The sequence below is a fragment of the Podarcis erhardii genome, assembly GCF_964252035.2.
Source record: "Podarcis erhardii genome assembly, chromosome: 9".
Lineage (NCBI taxonomy): Eukaryota > Metazoa > Chordata > Lepidosauria > Squamata > Lacertidae > Podarcis > Podarcis erhardii.
Genome location: NC_138512.1, coordinates 78,834,662 through 78,854,969, shown reverse-complemented (window position 1 = coordinate 78,854,969; position 20,308 = coordinate 78,834,662). Strand labels below are relative to the sequence as shown.

The following is a 20,308-nucleotide window of genomic DNA, read 5'->3' as shown; positions in this document are numbered from 1 at the left end:
AGGAGCAGAGAGTGCAAAGGAGACTGGGAGGTATATGTGTGGAAGGAGTGTCAACTTGGCCCCACGACTGTGGGTGCCCGGGGCCATGGTGCCATGCAGCGTGCATGGCCCTGGCACCAAAATTTGTGGCCGGCCCCTCCATGGGGAATTTTGCGGGGGCTGGGGCACCCAGGGCCCCAGGGATTTGGCACCTATGGTGTGTGTCACTCTGAGCGGACACCAGCCGTGTCTGCAGGTGCTTCGATTGAGCAAAGGTTTCCCTCTGCTCTTTCTCTCCTCCCTTATCCCTCTCTCTCTCTCTCTCTCTCTCTCTCTCTCTCTCTCTCCTTTTCTTTTTGTGCTTCAGTGATGTGTGTCTAAGACAAATAGAATGCGTCGTGGTGAATACCAAGCTTACTGGCCTTTCATGGTCCTCTGGCTCCTTCCTTCCATTTCCATCTTGGCATTGATCTTCATTTGCTGTGACAAGGACAGTGCTTTTCTACCGTCCCTCTTAAAGGACCGGAAGAAAGTTGTTGCGTGTTGGGGGGGGGGGGACTCGCTGGTGAGGGGGAGGCAGGGAGGGCGAATGCAGCTGTATTGATTCCTCCCCTGCGGTGGCCGATAGCCAATCTATAAAGAGGAGGTGGTCTGGCGGATGTTCAAGATGGATCTTTGGGCGAAAAGGTTAATTTGGCCACCTAAGGAAATGAGTCGGTGGGGGGCAGAGGAAGAAGATGGATGGTGGCTAACAGATTGAGGTTGAATCCTGACAAGACAGAAGTACTGTTTTTGGGGGGACAGGGGGCGGGTGGGTGTGGGGTCCTGAATGGGGTAACTGTGCCCCTGAAGGACCAGGTGTGCAGCCTGGGAGTCATTTTGGGCTCACAGCTGTCCATGGAGACACATGTCAATTCTGTGTCCAGGGCGGCTGTCTACCAGCTCCATCTGGTACGCAGGATGAGACCATACTTGCCCGCTGACTGTCTCACCAGAGTGGTGCATAATCTGGTTATCTCCTGCTTGGACTACTGCCATGCGCTCTCCATGGGGCTACCTTTGAAGGTGACCCGGAAACTGCAAATAATCCGGAATGCGGCAGCTAGAGTGGTGACTGGGAGTGGCCGCCAAGACCATATAACACCGGTCCTGAAATACCGACATTGGCTCCCAGTATGGTTCTGAGCAGAAGAAGAAGAGTTTGGATTTGATATCCCGCCTTTCACTCCCTTTAAGGAGTCTCAAAGCGGCTCACATTCTCCTTTCCCTTCCTCCCCCACAACAAACACTCTGTGAGGTGAGTGGGGCTGAGAGACTTCAGAGAAGTGTGACTGGCCCAAGGTCAGCCAGCAGCTGCAGGTGGAGGAGCGGAGACGCGAACCCGGATTCCCCAGATTACGAGACTACTGCTCTTAACCACTACACCACACTGGCTCCATTCAAAGTGTTGGTGCTGACCTTGAAAGCCCAAAATGGCTTTGGCCCAGTATATCTGAAGGAGCGTCTCCACCCCCATCGTTCTACCCGGACACTGAGGTCCAGCACTGAGGGCCTTCTGGCGGTTCCCTTGCTGCGAGAAGTGAGGTTACAGGGAACCAGGCAGAGGGCCTTCTCGGTGGGGGCGCCCGCCCTGTGGAACACCTTCCCATCAGATGTCAAGGAAATAAACAACTATCTGACTTTTAGAAGAGATCTGAAGGCAGCCCTGTTTAGGGAGGTTGTTACTGTTTGAGGTCCTATTGTGCTTTTAATTCTGTTGTGAGCTGCCCAGAGTGGCTGGAGAGGCCCAGCCAGATGGGCAGGGTATAACTAATGAATTATTATCATTATTATTATTATTATAGGTGCAGGAGATACGGCCGTGCGCTGAAGCTCACCTTGGCTCGGGTGCTCAGACCAGCCCCTGCTCTGCCCACCTGGACCAGGCGGCCTTTGCAGAATCAAGCCAAAGACCCACCTGGTCCAGGTGGGCTTGACCACCCAGGATCCTGCCCCCTCCTACCAAAAGGTATGTCTGGACAACCGTGGTTGGAGGGAGGTGGCAGCTTGGGAGTGGGACAGCCATGGCCCATTTTTGGCCCAGTAGCCTCTGGTCTCCTCCTGTTTTTAGCCATAAGGGCTGATAATACCCACTGGGTGACCCCCTCCTCCATGGTACAATGGTAAGAGCATTGGCTTTGCATGCAGAAGGTGTCAGGTTCAAAGGCTGGCGTCTCCATGCTGGGTTGGGGACAGCTGCCCCACACCCTGGAGAGCTTCGCTGCAGAAAACACGCTGGCGATGCAGAACCCCCCAGCCAGCTGCAGTGAACCCTGGTGAGCCGTGGGTTCAATCCTGCTGGGTGCTTTTTCTCAGGCTCTTCTTCCGCTCCTCATTTATTTATTTATTTAGAGCTTTTGAACCCAGCTCTTGAGCCAAAAAGGCTCTCAGAGCATCCACACAATCTGAACACAGCAGTCCTTACCCTGCAGGCTTACAATCTGTTTTAAAAAATAGAATGGCACGCCATTCCACGACACACAAGGAAAGGGGCACTGGGATGGCAGAGGAAAACCAAAAGTCAGGCTCCAGTTTCTAAGCTGTTGTTCCGATAATGGGCAGCTGGCACAGTCCAGAGGCAAGGAGGTGCTCGATGCAGCTGGGCCTCCAGCAAAGGTGATGAAATTAGAAGGGAAACTGATGGGATGGCTGCGCCTGAGGCCTGATGGAGCTAGCCTTTTCACAGTTCATTCATTCATTATATTTCTATGCCAATTTTCACTGTCATAAGTCAGAATACAATATGGCTTACATACAATAAATTGCATTATTATTATTATTATTATTATTATTATTAATAATAATAATTTTATTTATACCCCACCCTCCCCAACCAGAGCCAGGCTCAGGGCGGCTAACACCAATAAAATCACAGTTAAAACATAATTAGGGGGGAGACGGGGGGGGGGAGAGAAAAAAACAAGCAAACCCCAATTTAAAATACAGGTTAAAATGCAATTTAAAATGCAGCCTCATTTTAAAGTAGCTGATAAATCAAGACCATAAGGGGAGGGAAACATAACGGTCAGACCGAGTCCAAACCAAAGGCCAGTTATAACAGAACATCACAACTGCAACATGAATCGTGTAAAACAATTACGAACCATCAGTAAAACTAACGCCTTCTATAAAACACTTTGCAAAATGGCTTATAAAATAGGCTGAACCGCACAACCGCAGGAAAAGTCCTATTACGAACTTCACAAACCGTTACAGCACTCATAATCCACAAAGCAGCATTGACAACGTTAGCAAGCTAACAACCCACAGGAACCCAGCCCTGCTGAATTCACACTCCCTCTCTCTCCCTGCCGCCATGCCTCATAATCTTCCACTCGGTGCATCAAAAGACAGATCCATAGCACAGCAGAGCTTAGGATGGAGGGACTCAGCTTCCCAGTTCTCCCACTACTGGAATCCTCAGCTACACGCCAAGGAAGGAGACAGACCAGCCTAATCCCAGGGTCAGTGCCTAGGCCAGCATTTGCCAACCTGGTGCCCTCTTAATGTTTGGGACGACAGCTCTAGGGTTGCCATACATCCGAAATTTCCCAGACATTACCGGGATTCGGCTGTTGGAAACAGTGTCTGGGTGGAAATTGCTGAAATGTTCAGGAAAATCTGGGCGTAGGCCAACCCATGTCGGAAGTGTAGATTTTGGCGAATTTACTTAAAAATAGATCCAAAAATTCTTTTTGTTTTTTTTAGATTTTGCAAAAGTTCTGGGCAAAACTTTAAAAAGCTCCACAGCTTTGGCAACCCCAAACAACTTTTGGGTCTGGATTTCCACTTTTTGAAATATGGCAATCCTAGACAACTCCCAAGCCATCAATGCTTATCTGAAATTCCTGCATTGCAGGGGGTTGGACTAGATGACCGTCAGGGTCCCTTCTAGTTCTACAGTTCTATGATTCTAACTCCCTTCAGCACCCCCCATCAAGCTTTGCTGGAGTGAACCCCCAGATGACTCCTGGGGGGCAGGGAGGGGCAGCTGTCTCCCAAATTAATAAAAATCAATAAAAACACATTGCAGGCTTGATTATTGTAACTCGCTCTATGCGGGGCTGCCCTTGAAGCTGACCCAGAAACTCCAGCGGGTGCAGAATGCCACGGCGAGACTCCTTACGGGGTCCTCGCCACGGGATCACATTCATCCAGTGCTTTACCAACTGCACTGGCTCCCGGTGGTGTACAGGGTCAGGTTCAAGGTGCTGGTTTTGCCCTTTAAAGCCCTATATGGCCTGGGACCCTCATACCTACGGGACCGTCTCTCCTGGTATGCTCCGCGGAGGACCTTAAGGTCCACAAATAACAAAACCTTGGAGGTCCCAAGTCGCAAGATGCTTAGAGGTCTCCGCTAGGGCCAGGGCTTTTTCAGTATTGGCCCCAACACTCTGTCACAAGAGACTAGGGCCCTGCAGGACTTGACATCTTTCCGCAGGGCCTGCAAGACAGAGCTGTTCCGCCTGGCCTATGGTTTGGACTCAGTCTGACCCTTCTGTTTCCCTCCCCTTATGTTCTTGATCTATGGGCTACTTTTAAAATGAGGCTGCATTTTAAATTGTATTTTAACCTGTATTTTAAATTGGTCTCCCCCCCCCATTATGTTTTTACTGTAATTTTACTGGTGTTAGCTGCCCTGAGCCCGGCTCTGGCCAGGAAGGATGGGGTATAAATAATAATAATAATAATAATAATAATAATAATAATAATAATAATTAAACTGAGGTTCTGCCCCCCCCCCCCAACAAAAATTCTGGCTATGCCCATGGCTCCTATGGCTCAGAGCCAGTTCATGTCTCCCACTCCGGCACCCGAAAGCCTCTCCCTGCTTCAACTCCTTCGATGGCAGCCAGGGCCATCTCCCAGTGCCCTTTGGCCTTTCCCTTCTCTTTCCTTTGTTCCTGCAGCCTCTGGCGGCCTTTTCGCTCCCCCGACGGGATTAGCTCACACTTCACTTTGCAGCTGTAGCAACGCATTACCCGAGACGGATTCCTCCTCCTCCCCGATTCCCCCGTTTTTTACGTACCAAGCATGTCCTCGGAAACAGGTGTGCGGAGAATGTCCCCCGTGAACTCGCAGGACGTCTTCCTCGCATCGATCCCAGATGTTCCTTCGAACACCTGCAAGGCAAGGGCCCCAGAGGGCAAGGACCCAATTACGGGCAATTAGGGAGGATTAACGGCAAATGAGGCCAGGCAGGTCCAGATGGGAAGGGAGCAGGGAGAGGGGGCTGCGGTTTGCGCTGGGCGATCTGCGTTTGGAGGAATTTTCGCTAGCAAGATGAAAAGGAAGCATCTCTCTTATTGCCTCTTTTGCTCCTCCCCAGAAACTTTGGCTCTCTGGGTCTCAGTCTCCCATTTAAGCCAAAGAACATAAAAACAGCCAGTGGCTTGTCTAGTCCAGCAGCCCATTTTCACAGTGCCCAAACTCTAGGGTTGCTATGTTTTGAAGAGCAAAAGAGGACACATTTGCCGACTTTTACTTATAACTAAGGGAGGCTGGTGGCGCTGTGGGTTAAACCACAGATCCTAGGACTGGCCGATCAGAAGGTCAGCGGTTCGAATCCCCGTGACGGGGTGAGCTCCCGTTGCTCGGGCCCTGCTCCTGTCCACCTAGCAGTTTGAAAGCACGTCAAAGTGCAAGTAGATAAATAGGTACCTCTCCGGCGGGAAGGTAAACGGCATTTCCGTGCGCTGCTCTGGTTCGCCAGAAGTGGCTTAGTCATGCTGGCCACATGACCCGGAAGCTGTATGCCGGCTCCCTCAGCCAGTAAAGCGAGATGAGCGCCGCAACCCCAGAGTCGGACACGACTGGACCTAATGGTCAGGGGTCCCTTTACCTTTACCTTTACTTATAACTATGGACTCTCCATAAGAAAAGGAGGGTGTGTCCTGGAAAGGACGACATATGGCAGCCCTACCAAACTCCCCATAGAACCTGGGAATCTCATTATTGGCACAAAAATGGAAGCAAGAAGAATTACCGACAAAAGAAGAATGGCGGATGAAATTGATGGACTATGCAGAACTAGGTAAATTAACAGGAAGAGATTGAAACCTGCGGGATCAAAGATTCTTAGAAGATGAGTAAATATATGAACTATTTGAAAAGTAATTGTAATGAACAGATTACGCTAGTAGGACTGCAAGAAGTTTTGTAAGGAGGATTATTTGAAATATTGCAGGAAAGATTATGAGGAGAATTATTAGTTAATGATAATTAAGAGTAATAGAGAAATTAAGAAACGCAGAATAAGTGATAAGAGCGAAAAATCATCAGAGGTATTGATGGAAGTCTAAAACATTGTATAAGAAAATAAGGTACGTTATACAGTGGTACCTCAGGTTAAGTACTTAATTTGTTCCGGAGGTCTGTACTTAACCTGAAACTGTTCTTAACCTGAAGCACTACTTTAGCTAATGGGGCCTCCCGCTGCTGCCGCGCCACCGGAGCACGATTTCTGTTCTCATTCTGAAGAAAGTTCTTAACCTGAAGCACTATTTCTGAGTTAGCAGAGTCTATAATCTGAAGCGTATGTAACCTGAAGGTACCACTGTATGATTGTTGGAAACGATATGTTAAAAAAACAATAAAAATGTGTGTGTGTGTGTGTGTGTGTGTGTGTGTGCGCGTATTCTCACTGTGGCCAACTCCACTCCTTGATGTCTCGAAAGACAATGGAGTTTGCCTCCAGGGGTGAAGTGAAATCGCTGTGCTAGCAGCACCAAAGTGGCTTCATGAACACAAGGGTAAATAATATCAGGGCTGCAGCAATGTCTGAGTATTTTACCTCCAAGAGTGGAGGGAGGACAAAGGACCCCGGTCCTGAATGGGGTCACTGTGCCCCTGAAGGACCAGCTGTGCAGCCTGGGAGTCATTCTGGACTCACAGCTGTCCATGGACGTGCTGGTCAATTCTGTGTCCAGGGCAGCTGTCTCCCAGCTCCATCTGGTATGCAGGATGAGACCCTACCTGCCCGCAGACTGTCTTGCCAGAGTGGTGCATGCTCTAGTTATCTCCTGCTTGGACTACTGCCATGAGCTCTACGTGGGGCTACCTTTGAAGGTGACCTGGAAACTGCAACTAATCCAGAATGTGGCAGCTAGACTGGTGACTGGAAGTGACCACAGAGACCACATAACACCAGTCCTGAAAGACCTACATTGGCTCCCAGTACGTTTCCGAGCACAATTCAAAGTATTGGTGTTGACCTTTCAAGCCCTAAACGGCCTCGGTCCTGTATACCTGAAGGAGCGTCTCCAGCCCCATTGTTCTACCTGGACACTGAGGTCCAGCTCCGAGGGCCTTCTGGCAGTTCCCTCACCGCAAGAAACCAAGTTACAGGGAACCAGGCAGAAGGCCTTCTCGGTAGTGGCACCCGCCCTGTGGAACTCCCTCCCACCAAATGTCAAAGAGATAAACAACTACCTAACATTTAGAAGGCAGCCCTGTTCAGGGAAGCTTTTTAATGTTCGATGCATTACTGTATTTTAATATTTTGTTGAAAGCCGCCCAGAGTGGCTGGGGAAACCCAGCCAGATGGGCAGGGTACCAATAACTAATAATAATAATAATAATAATAATAATAATAATAATAATAATAATTTCCTTAATAATAATAATTATTATTTCCTCTCAAGTCTCCTCTTTCCCAGGCTAAACACGACCGGCTCCTTCAACCATTCCTCATCAGGCTTGGTTTCCAGACCCTTAATCATCCTGGTTTCCCCCCACCCCTTTTGCCTCCACAGCCCCCACCCAGTTGGTTGTGTAAAGAGGGAAACTGAGGTGTGCAGACCCCACTGGGTGGCCCAACGTGCCCTCCTCTCTCTCCCACACATGATGCGCTACGTTTGGAGCAACTGGCCTCAGTTGCTTGGTGCCGCCTGGATCCTTCCCGGCATCCTTGGCGGAGAGGGGACCCGCGTCACCAGCATCCCTTCTGACTTGGCATTTTTGGAAAACCACTTCAATGGAAGGAGGACCCCAGCACTGTTGTCATGGCCAATGCAGGCCTCGGTTAGCCGGAGGGAAAAGCACCTTCTTCTAATTCATAGCTGCCCACTTTTCCCTTTTCTTGCGAGGAATCCTATTCGGAATAAGGGTTTTTGTTGTTTAGTCATTTAGTTGTGTCCGACTCTTCATGACCCCATGGACCAGAGCATGCCAGGCCCTCCTGTCTTCCACTGCCTCACATAGTTTGGTCAAACTCATGCTGGGCTCTTCGAGAACATTGTCCAGCCATCTCGTCCTCTGTTGTCCCCTTCTCCTTATGCCCTCCATCTTTCCCAGCATTAGGGTCTTTTCCAGGGAGTCTTCTCTTCTCATGAGGTGGAGCCTCAGCTTCAGGATCTGTCCTTCCAGTGAGCACTCCGGGCTGATTTCCTTCCGAATGGAGAGCTTTGATCCTCTTGCAGTCCATGGGACTCTCCAGAGTCTCCTCCAGCACCAGAATTCAAAAGCCTCAATTCTTTGGTAACCAGCCTTCTTTATGGTCCAGCTCTCACTTCCATACATCACTACTGGGAAAACCATAGCTTTTACTATACGGACCTTTGTCGGCAAGGTGATGTCTCTGCTTTTTCAGATGCTGTCTAGGTTTGTCATCTCTTTTCTCCCAAGAAGCAGGCGTCTTTTAAGGGAATTTCCCTTAAAAAAGGGGAAACATTGACAGCTATGTTCTAATTGGGTCCAGCGTGCCTCCCCCTCCCCTATCCATTCTGAAGGGACCCCCGAAAGGCTCCCTTTGATCGGAATAATATTTGACACCGTTTGAAGGCAGTGACCTCCGGACCACCACTTTAATTAGATCCGTGTGGCCCCTTGTGAAAGAATGTTCACACGTCGGCCAGCTGTTGCGGCAGGGCGGGATGGGGGGCTGGGAAGGGTGGAATAAGCCCCCCACCCCAGCTTCGTGTATATCAGGCTTTCCCTAAGCGGCTTCTGCCAAAGGCCGGGCAGGGGGTGCCGGCGAGGCTGACTCCCTAATAGGATTAGAAGGGCCCTGCAGAGGTCTCCGTGGCATTAGAGGGCTGAAGTCTGGCCGCTCGCCAGCAGAGGTCCCCCGCAGGTCAACCCTACGGGTCCCTCGCCTCCACAGGGCTACTGGGCTCAAGGCGTTGGTCATCAGAGCAGGGCAGACGGCAAAGGGCATTCTGCGCAATCCCAGAGGGCGAGGAAAGGTCAGGGGGTTTAGAGAGGCGAGCATCCCCGAGGAGGCACCTGCTTCTCCGCACGGAGGGGCAAACTGGGCAGCCCCCTCCCAGCAGAGAGAAGAAGACTAAGACCCTCTGCCTTGCTGGGCCTAAGTCCTGTGCTTAGAGAGGGTCTCCTCCTTTCATGATCTGGTCCTCTGGATAGAGCTGCTGTGAGGTAACGGAATGCGGACAAACATTCTGGGTGCTGGTGAGGGAAAGGTCCGTCCTCGTACATTGACGCTGTGGAAGGACAATTTGGCTGGAAGAAAACCTGCAGGGTTGAGATTGCCAACTTCTTTCTTTCTTTCTTTCTTTCTTTCTTTCTTTCTTTCTTTCACGGGCGCCACTGCCTTTAACAACAGCCAGATGGTGGAGGGAATTTAGCAAGGAGAGCTGTTGTCTCCAAGTGAGGTCTAGCTAGCTTCATCAGCCAAGTCTCCACAGGTCGGGCTTCTGTTAGAGGCATGGCAGCACTGCTGGAGAAATAGTTGGCAATCCTCTCAGGAATAGGAGGGGATGCGCTTGTGAGGGACGGGCACAGGCCGGAAGATTGTGGTAAGAAAGGGAAAGACGGGTGGAGCTGAGGCAGCCGAATGAGAGGTACAAATGACTAGGAGAAAAGCAACCTATAATAATAATAATAATAATAATAATAATAATAATAATAATAATAATAATTTATACCCTGCCCATCTAACTGAGTTTCCCCTGCCACTCTGGGCAGGTCCCATTCGAGTGTTAAAAACAATACAGCAATAAATATTTAAAACTTCCCTAAAGAGGGCTGCCTTCAGATGTCTTTTAAAAATAAGGTAGCTGCTTATTTCCTTGACATCTGATGGGAGGGTGTTCCACAGGGTGGGCGCCACCACTGGGAAGGCCCTCTGCCTGGTTCCCTGTAACCTCACTTCTCACAATGAGGGAACCGCCAGAAGACGAGAAACTTTTTTTTTTTAAATGGTTGCTGTTTTTTGAAATCTCCCCAGTGCCCCAGTTCAAAAGTCGCCCCCCACACCCTGGGCCATGTTCCGCTGTCCTGTGCGCACGCCTCTGTGGAGAGACTTGGCTTCCTTTACAAAGGGCCTGCCCACTTTTCCCTCTGGCCCTGCACACAATGGCTATGTGGCCCCCGGAAGGCTACCCTGAAAGGGATGTGGCCCGAAATCTTCCCCACCCACCAACATCCTTTCTGGCTTCCTGGTTTCTCTATCTGCGCTAGAGCTTTCGATTTGACTCCCGGAAATCTCAGCCTTCGATTTGCTTCTCTGAGTCTCAAGTCAGTTTCCCTCTAGCGCATTATGTATTTATGGCCCTTGTACTTCCAGGTTTTCCTCACCTGCCCAGGTGTCTCAGCCTTGACTTTTGGCTTGCAGTTCAAGAACAACATGAAGCATCAGCTTCTCTTTGCTGCAGAGACGTCTTAAGCAGAGAACGAACAGCATCCTGAAAAGGCAAAGGGCCAAGGCTGCTGCCCTGTCTGCTTTTACTAGGGAGTAAGGAAGGGGAAGAATTCTGTCCCAAGGGAATACAGAAAACTGCCCCCATTTGGATGGATAGCATTCAAAACTGCGGCAAATTGCGCTTTTTGAAAAGGTATCCCACAGACTAAAAATTATATGTTATTTCTTATACGAATATTGCGTGTGGCTCATTTAAATCTTATTGTCAATAATGGAGCTCATGGGGGAAATACTTTTATTTTCATTCATCTTTTATTATTTGTAAAGGGGATCTTTGTATGAACTGATACTTCTACTATCCCTTTGGAGCTGTGTATTTTTGTCCTCCCCCCCAAAATGGTTTAAATCTGCCACAATCTGCATGCTCCTAAAAGAAGCTTTCGCTGCCATGATTTTCTTTGGAGCCTTCAAACGTTCTGTAAATAATTACGTTATTTCCTGCATTGTTTTTGACGTATCCCTGCCACTGGAATGTGTTGAAATGACATAATTAATTACGTTGGCTCGGCCGTAGCAGATAGGGAGAAAACAGCATTGGTTTTGGCAGAAGGAAAGTTGTAAATAAAAATATAAGAGCATTGCTCGATCAGGCCAAAGGGACCCATCAGGTCCAGACTCCTGTCCTCACAGTGGCCAAGCAGATGCCTGTGAGAAACCCACAATCAGGATTCAAACACAAAACCGACTCTCACCTCCTGTAGTTTCCAGAAACTGGTCTTCAGAAGCATTTTTGCCTCTGATTGTGGAGGCAGAGCGGAGCCAAGATGGCCGGGAGCCATCAATAGCCCTTTCCTCCTCCATGAATTTGTCCAGTCCTCTTTTGAAGCAAACTAAGTCAGTAGCCATCCAAAACCAGTGGAGTTTAATATAAATGGTAATGGGAACCACTGTGGTTCAGTGGTTAGACTACTGGGAGAGAGCAGGGTTCAAATCCCCGCACAGCCATGACGGGCTTGGGCCAGGCACTGCCTCTCAGCCTAGCCTACATCACAGGGTTTTTGTGGGAATCACCATATTTTTCGCTTTATAAGATGTACCTGACCATAAGACGCACCTAGTTTTTAGAGGAGGAAAATGAGAAAAAAATATATTCTGAACGAAACAGTGGATGTATGATTTTCGTGGTTCATGATGTGGCCACAGACATGTGATTTGAAGGTGAGTTTGGGGTGACCCAATGCAAAAATCCTGAGGATCCATGTGGATCCGTGCTTTGTAACCATGTTTTTGCACCATTGCGGCCCCACGCAACAGTAGATGCATGTTTTTTTGGTGCAGGCTGTAGCCATGGACATGCTATGTGATCTGATGGTGAATTTGGGGTGACCCAATGCAAATATCCTGAGGATCCATGGGCTTTTACGTCCCCCACCCAGACAGCCTCCTTTATCGCTAGAGTCCCTTATCTCCCTCCCGATCGCTTGCCGATCAGCTGTTTCCTTTCAACACCCCCTTCCCTCTTGTTTGCCTAATACCAAGGGACAGACTCTGGGAAAAGCTTGGCGCTACAAACATAGATAAACGCTTATTACGCCTTATCCGTGGTCTATACGAAAACACCAGGGTGAGGGTAAGATGCGATTGGTCAGGCCATCTAACTAAAGAAATTCAAACGCACTATGGGGTTAAACAAGGATGTGTCTTCGCGCCAACGCTATTTAATTTTTATATCAACTCTCTAGCAGTAAATATGGCGAAAGAAAATGCCCACCCTCCCAAACTGGCAGGTATGCCCCTCCCGGTGCTTCTGTATGCGGACGACGCAGTCCTACTCTCCTTTTCCTGCGTTGGCTTGAGGAAGCTTTTGAGATCACTTGCTGACTATTGTCAAGCGGAACAACTATCAATAAATTACAGCAAATCTAAAATTATGGTTTTTTTTTTTTAAAAAAAGAAGGAAACACAAATGGAGAATAAATGGTCAACCTATTGACCAGGTAGCAACTTTCAAATACCTGGGAATAACTTTTCAGGAAAGGGTCTCGTGGCACCAACAGATGAAAAACGCCATTGCCAACGCAGGAAGGGCCAATAAAGCCCTTACAAGATTTTTCCACAGGAAAGGGGGTAAATACGTTCCGGCGGCCTCCCAGGTTTTTGCTGCAAAAATACTCCCACAACTCACTTATGGATCCCAGGTCTGCAGTTTTAAAAATTTTGCGCCTATGGAGGCATTTCAAGCAAAATTCTATTGGTGTTTATTGGGGATCCCCCCTTGTGTATCTAATATAGCTGTCCGCTTAGAAGTTGGACAACCACCCGTTAACGCACGGCTGTGGATTCTAAAGATACACTACTGGTTAAAACTTATTTTTCCCCCGACCGGTTTGGCTCCCTTAACACTCTTAGACACCTTTCATTCTACCTGGAAAGCTTCCCTGTTTGAAAAGATAAGAAGCTTGGGATTCTCCCCGCAGATCTTGATAGTGGCAGGATATGAGAGTGCCAGAAGTCAAGTGCTCCAACGCATTAGGGACATAGAGCTGCAATGTCATATGGGCAAAATGGATAAACATGCCACAATTAGAGACTTTGGGAGAGGGTTCTCACCCGCAAATTATCTGGCTGATTTACAAATACCTAAGTACAGACACTCCTTTACCCTGGCCAGATTTAACGTTCTGCCCTCTGCCCTGTTGCTAGGCAGATATGAGGGCAAACCATATGAGTCACGTGTTTGCCCATGTGGCTCATCGGAAGTGGAAACAAGTCTGCATGTATTGCTGCACTGTAGTTATTACGAGGACCTACGCCTGACCTTTATTGCCCCAGTTCTACAAAAGCTTAAAAATGAACCAGAACTCCTATGTATGAGAGCCTTGGTAGAAGATAAGGTCCCTGAAATTACGATCAATGTTGCCAAATTCTGTGTAGCCGCTATTAGGCGCAGGAAACAAGAGCTTTCCAATGTCAATATGCAGGCGAAGGCAAATACTTAATTTTATTTATGCTGTCTAATTTTAAATTGCTGTTATGGCCTAATCTGTATTGAAATTGTCCTTTGTTTTTCCGGTGTTATCTTTTGCTGACTAGCTGTATGAGTTAATCTGGTCTGTGACCGTTTAATAAAATTTGATTTGATTTAGTGTCTTTTCATTAGCTGGAGCAATTTTTCGCTCCTCCTTTTCTTCTAATTTCTCTCCTCATTCCTTTAGTCTTCCTGTCTCCTCTCCTTGCAAGTTTGCTGTCTTTACCTCCTCCCTCCCAGGCAGCCTCCTTTATCTCTAGCATCCCTTATCTCCCTCCCGATCGGCAAACGATCAGCGGTTTTGTTTCAACACCACCTTCCTTCTTTCTACAAAAAAAGAAAGAAAAAAGAAAGCATGAAATGCTTTTCTCCCCTGGGTAATTTGGCTCCAGGGACCACACATTCGCTCCATAAGATGCACAGACATTTCCCCTTACTTTTTAGGAAGAAAAAAGTGCGTCTTATGGAGTGAAAAAATACAGTAAATGAGGATGTGGGAGAATTCAACTCTCCTTCCTTGGAGATTTTTAAGCAGAGGTTGGGTGGCCCTCTATCATGGATGCTGTAGCTGAGATTCCTGCATTGCAGGGGGTTGGACTAGATGTCCCTCAGGGTCCCTTCCAACTCTCCAGTTCTATGGTCCTCTGATTCTGTGTACAGCACCTTGCGCTTCTTAGAGAGAAGGTGGGGTATAAATGCAAAGCAATAGCTGTGCTCTGTCGAAATGTCCCAAAGGTGAGCAATGAAAGCAGGGGACAGGCTTATACCCTCCAACCTTTCTCTGATGAAAACAGGGGTGCCCTATTCCACCATGATCAGTTTCCTATTTATACCCCACACAGCTGACTGGGTCGCCCCAGCCACTCTGGGTAGCTTCCGACATATATAGGTAAAGGTAAAGGGACCTCTGACCATTAGGTCGAGTCGTGGCCGACTCTGGGGTTGCGGCGCTCATCTCGCTTTACTGGCCGAGGGAGCCAGCGTACAGCTTCCGGGTCATGTGGCCAGCATGACTAAGCCGCTTCTGGTGAACCAGAGCAGCGCACGGAAACACTGTTTACCTTCCCGCTGGAGTGGTACCTATTTATCTACTTGCACTTTGACATGCTTTCGAACTGCTAGGTTGGCAGGAGCAGGGACCGAGCAACGGGAGCTCACCCCGTCGTGGGGATCCAAACCGCTGAGCTTCCGATCGGCAAGTCCTAGGCTCTGTGGTTTAACCCACAGTGCCACCCGCGTCCCTCAGACATATATAGAAACACAATAAAACATTAAACATTTAAAAAACCTTCCCTCTACAGGATTGCCTTCAGATGGCTCGTGGGGTTGGATAACTCCATCCCCTCCAATTAAAATAAGGGCGACCTAAGGAAAAGTGGGACATTCCGGGATCAAATCAGAAACTGGGATGGCTTCTCTAAATCAGGGACATCCCTGGCAAATAGGGACACTTGGAGGCTCTGGTTCAGATCGAGTCCCACTGAGACACGGGGTCAACAGAGTCGGTCTCACCCACCTGGATAATGGCTTTGGAGCCGGACACTTCCAGCACTTGGCCGCTTCGCTGCGTGCCGTTCGGGAGGGTGAAGTTGACAATCTCTGCATACTGGGCAAACTGCAAGGAGAGAGAAGGAAGGCAAAGTTTAGAGCAGGGGTCTGGTGGGATTGTAATGTAATCAAAAACTTTTGGGAAATGATATATAATGAATTGAAGAAAATGTTCCACCTAACATCCCGTTGGCCCAGGCTATCTGAAGGACCACATTCGCGTCGTCCACCCCAACCTGCCTGGGCTCTAAGCTCTTCAGGGGAGGCCTTGCTCTCGGTCCCGCCCCCCTCACAGGCACACCTGGTGAGGAAGCCGGACAGGGCCTTATTGGTGGTGGCTCCCAGACATTGGAATTCCTTCCCTAGAGAAGCCAGCCAGACTCCTACTTTGCTGTCCTTCCTCCGGCAGGTGAAGACCATTTTATTCCAACAGGCCTTTGGGAACTGACAGTTTGTTTGTTTTTTAAAAAGAAACGCCCTTTTTAATAGTGCTGTGCTGTCTTTTAACAGATCCATTTTTATATTGTTTTCCTTCTGCATAGTTTAATTGCTCTTTCACTATTATCTTTCTTAAGTTTTTAGATATCGTGCTGTTTCAGTTTGCGTAAGGTGCCTTGAGTCCCTGTCATGAGAAAAGGCAGGGTATAAATAAATAAACCTAGACAGCATCTTAAAAAGCAGAGACATCACCTGGCTGACAAAGGTCCGTATAACACAAGCCATGGTTTTCCCAGTAGTGATGTATGGAAGTGAGAGCTGGACCATAAAGAAGGCTGACCATTGAAGAATGGATGCTTTTGAATTATGGTGCTGGAGGAGACTCTTGAGAGTCCCATGGACTGCAAGAAGATCAAACCGATCCATTCTTAAGGAAATCAGCCCTGAGTGTTCACTGGAAGGACAGATCCTGAAGCTGAGGCTCCAAGACTTTGGCCACCTCCTGAGAAGAGAAGACTCCCTGGAAAAGACCCTGATGCTGGGAAAGATGGAAGGCACAAGGAGAAGGGGACGACAGAGGACGAGATGGTGGGACATTGTTCTCGAAGCCACCAGCATGAGTTTGACCAAACTGCGGGAGGCAGTGGAAGACAGGAGGGCCTGGTGTGCTCTGGTCCAGGGGGCCACGAAGAGTCAGACACGACTAAACAACAGCAGCAAAATAAATATAATATTGATGATAGTTATTGACACTTTGCCCCTAAAACCAGTTACTCAGTGGTATAGTGCACTGGGGTTTGGAGGCTTTTTTGGGCTTTAGCCACCCACAGACTGCGCCTTAACTCTTGGCATCTACTCACACCCCCAAGTTTAGCCTCGTTCTGCCCTCCTCCATCCTCCCAAATGTGCCCCTTTTCTGCTGAGCCTGTACTTTGGACTTTAAGCCTTGCCAACCACTACAACGGAGGGGGAAAACCTCTGTGATCCGGCTCTTTAATTGATCTTATTAATCCCCCTTCCTGCACCTATCAGGACGAAAGGGCTGCATAGAAACGGTGTATTGTGCTGGGCACGGCCCCACAAAGCTTCAATTCATCCCAGAGCACATTCCCTGCTTGAATTTGGAATGTGGGTTTTTTAATTGGCCGTATCATAGCTCACTTGGAGACCTGTCAACTGGGCAGGGAGTGCCAGAAATTAGGTCCTTTCTACATTCCTACTGTTCCTCACTCAGGGACTAAACAGATTTGTTGGGATGTAAGCCCCTTTGATTTTAATGGAACTTATTTCCAAGTAAGCCTGCTCACCTGCCACCCACTACGACCCTTGGCGGCTGCCAGTGAATAATAATAATAATAATAATAATAATAATAATAATAATAATAATAATATATTTATACCCCGCTCATCTAGCTGAGTTTCCCCAGCCACTCTGGGCGGCTCCCAATCGAGTGTTAAAAACAATACAGTATTAAATATTAAAAACTTCCCTAAACAGGGCTGCCTTCAGGTGTCTTTTAAAGATAGGATAGCTGCTTATTTCCTTGACATCTGAAGGGAGGGTGTTCCACAGGGCAGGCGCCACTATCGAGAAGGCCCTCTGTCTGGTTCCCTGTAACCTCACTTCTCGCAATAAGGGAACCGCCAGAAACCCTCAGTGCTGGATCTCAGTGCCCAGGCTGAACGGATAGAAGTTATGATGGCTCAGTGGAACCTCCATAGCCAGGGGAAATCTATCTTTGCACCCCAGGCACTGCGGACAAAGGAAAGGAGCAATTCATGCCCGGCTTTGCAGAAGCAGCTGGCTTGCTGTGGAAGGGAAATGCTTGACCATTTGGAACCCTCTGGCTGGGCTCTTTTGACCAAAGAGATTTTTAGCCGATAATGTAACTACGGTTGGCAATAATTGTTCTGCCTGGCTTTTGGCTTGGAATCAACTTGATACCCTTCCCCTCTTTCCTTTCTCCTTCTGTGATGGAACTCCTATTTGGGGACTTCCCTGGCTTTTTTCTGGCCCACGTAGGACCAGTCTGGATAGTTAGCCTTGGTGAAGATTTGATGTTTTCATCCCCAAAAAGTTTTTGATTTGAGTTTCCATTGAAATGAGGCTTCATTTTAATGTTGTATTTTAATCTTGTTTTTAAGTTGTATTTTAATCAATTGTTTTTATACTTGGTGTTGGCTGCCCTGAGCCCAGTCTTGGCTGGGGAGGGCGGGGTATAAATAAAACAACTTCTTCTTCTTCTTCTTCTTCTTCTTCTTCTTCTTCTTCTTCTTCTTCTTCTTCTCCTCCTCCTCCTCCTGCTCCTCCTCCTCCTCCTCCTCCTCCTCCTCCTCCTTCTTCTTCATGACCACCTGGACATGAATGCCCCTTTCTTGGGCAAGGTGGTGGAGAGAGTGGTGGGCAGAGCAGTGGTAGGAGTTTCTGGAGGATAGGGGCCATCTGGATACATTTCGAAGTGGGTTCAGGCAGGGTTTGTATGTAACCCGAGGTACTACTGTAGTGATGTATGGAAGTGAGAGCTGGACCATCAAGAAGGCTGATCTCCGAAAAATGGATGCTTTTGAATTCTGGTGCTGGAGGAGACTCTTGAGAGTCCCATGGACTGCAAGAAGATCCAACCTCTCCATTCTGAAGGAAATCAGCGCTGAGGGCTCACTGGAAGGACAGATCCTGAAGCTGAGGCTCCAAGACTTTGGCTACCTCATGAGAAGAGAAGACTCCCTGGAAAAGACCCTGATGTTGGGAAAGATGGAGGGCACAAGGAGAAGGGGGCGACGGAGGACGAGATGGTTGGACAGTGTTCTCGAAGCTACAAACATGAGTTGGACCTAACTGCAGGAGGCAGTGGAAGACAGGAGTGCCTGGCGTGCTCTGGTCCAGGGGGTCACGAAGAGTCGGACATGACTAAACAACTAAACAACAACAACAGTTAAGCCTGGGTTGGGGGGGGAGGGGAGCTATGTCTGAATCAGAAAACAAAAAGATTGAGATGCAAGCGAGGTAACAGGACAAACAAGAACCCAGATCTTCCAGTGGAAGAAATTTTGAGCGAAGTCCAGCATTGGATAGAGAATTCCCAAGTTTGAATTAATGTCAGAAAAATAAGCAACTGGGAGGACTTCTGCTACTTTTATCAGACTGCTGTGATTGCTATTCTTGTTAGATGTGATTTTTTGCAGTTGCATTTTTTGTATTTGAAAGCTTTTAGAATTGTTTTCAATGTTGTATTTTCAATTGCTCGGGTGAAGAGTGGGTAATTAATAAAATAAAAACTAAAAACAATGCACTGCTTATTGTGGAATGTATTTATATAACGGTTTGAATTCTCCTGTGTTTTATGGGTGTCATGGGATATTATGCTATTTATTGGATGGATATTATGCTATTTATTAATGTATTTCTGGTCCACGCTTCATTCCAAGTGATTCCAGGGCGAGGCACAACAACTCAGCTTAAAATTAGTTTAATGCACCTGCTTTAAGTTAAATTGAATACACCTGCTTGTATGGAATGTTTCTCTTATTATGTCACTATGTCATAAACTGCGCTGTGGCATTTCAGTGAAGGGACGTGAATTAATTATTTAAGTAATTATGAAGAAATAAATCAGGACTCTGCATGTGCTCATTTACTTGTTTACACAGCTCATTGTTAAACTATGGAAATTGCTCCCATGATAGATAAAGATGGTTTAATTATATTGATTTTGATTTATCTCAGTTTCTTCCCCATTTCTACGTTTGGCTCTTCGCATAGCACACTCAGTAGAGCAGAAGTCTCTTAATCTCAGGCTTGGGAGTTTGAGCCCCACTTTGGGCCAAAGATTCCTGCATTGCAGGGGGTTGGACTAGATGGCCCTTGGGGGTCCCTTCCAACTCTACCATTCTCTGATTCTATGGTTTCCACATTCGTCCACGAATTTTTGTTTAAACAAGTCCTTGTGAAAATTCAGCAGCATTTCGGTACAAATTTCTCGTAACATACACATCTTTGCATAAAATCACCCCAATACGCACATTTCTGCAGCACAATTGACCCTAAAATAATGCACCTCTGCATGTTATTTCTGGAAATATGTGTGTGTTGAAATGCACACTTTACCATTGCAGAGACATTATGGTACATGTTGCTTAGCTGAAGAAATGCACTGCAAAAAACTGGAGAGGTGAGAATTTTGAAGGATGGCTCTGCTTCGATTCACACATTGCTTAAATAGCTTTAAACAGCAGGCTAATGAAAACATCCTGTATGAATAACTATAAAATAACATTAAGCAGTCTATGGATAAATCATAATAAAGCTTAAGAATAAGATGACAAAAATAAAGGCAAAAATAGTGCATCTCCCAAACTAAGTCTGGATTCCAGCAACCACCCCATATAATTAAAGGTTTCCATTTGCCTGCTGTTTATGACAAATTATTTAATTATTAGCCATTTGATGACATTTATGTGCTGCTTGATTGTAGAAAACCTCAAAGCGGTTTGCAAAGAATTTAAAATTTCTTATGTCTTGTAACCGTTTGCGAATTATATGCAAGTTTTTCAAACCGCTTTGAGCGTGAAAAGCAATATACAAATTGATGGTGATGATGATGATCAATATACAACATTCCCCCATTTTTTACTCCCCCCCCCAAATAATTAAGCTTTATCGAATTGCCAGTTGGTCC

The 20,308-nt window shown here is 47.4% G+C and overlaps 1 protein-coding gene across 1 annotated transcript in view; it reads right to left on the bottom strand.

Moving 5' to 3' along the window:
• ATP6V1B1 (ATPase H+ transporting V1 subunit B1) overlaps positions 1 to 20,308 on the bottom strand; it is a 72,929-nt gene that overhangs the window by 28,858 nt on the left and 23,763 nt on the right. Inside the window, exons 3-4 of the mRNA XM_081876992.1 lie at positions 15,163 to 15,261; positions 5,048 to 5,141 (exon numbers count right to left, since the gene is read on the bottom strand). Of these exons, the coding sequence (XP_081733118.1) occupies positions 5,048 to 5,141; positions 15,163 to 15,261 (193 nt within the window). The remainder of the gene's footprint in view (positions 1 to 5,047; positions 5,142 to 15,162; positions 15,262 to 20,308) is intronic.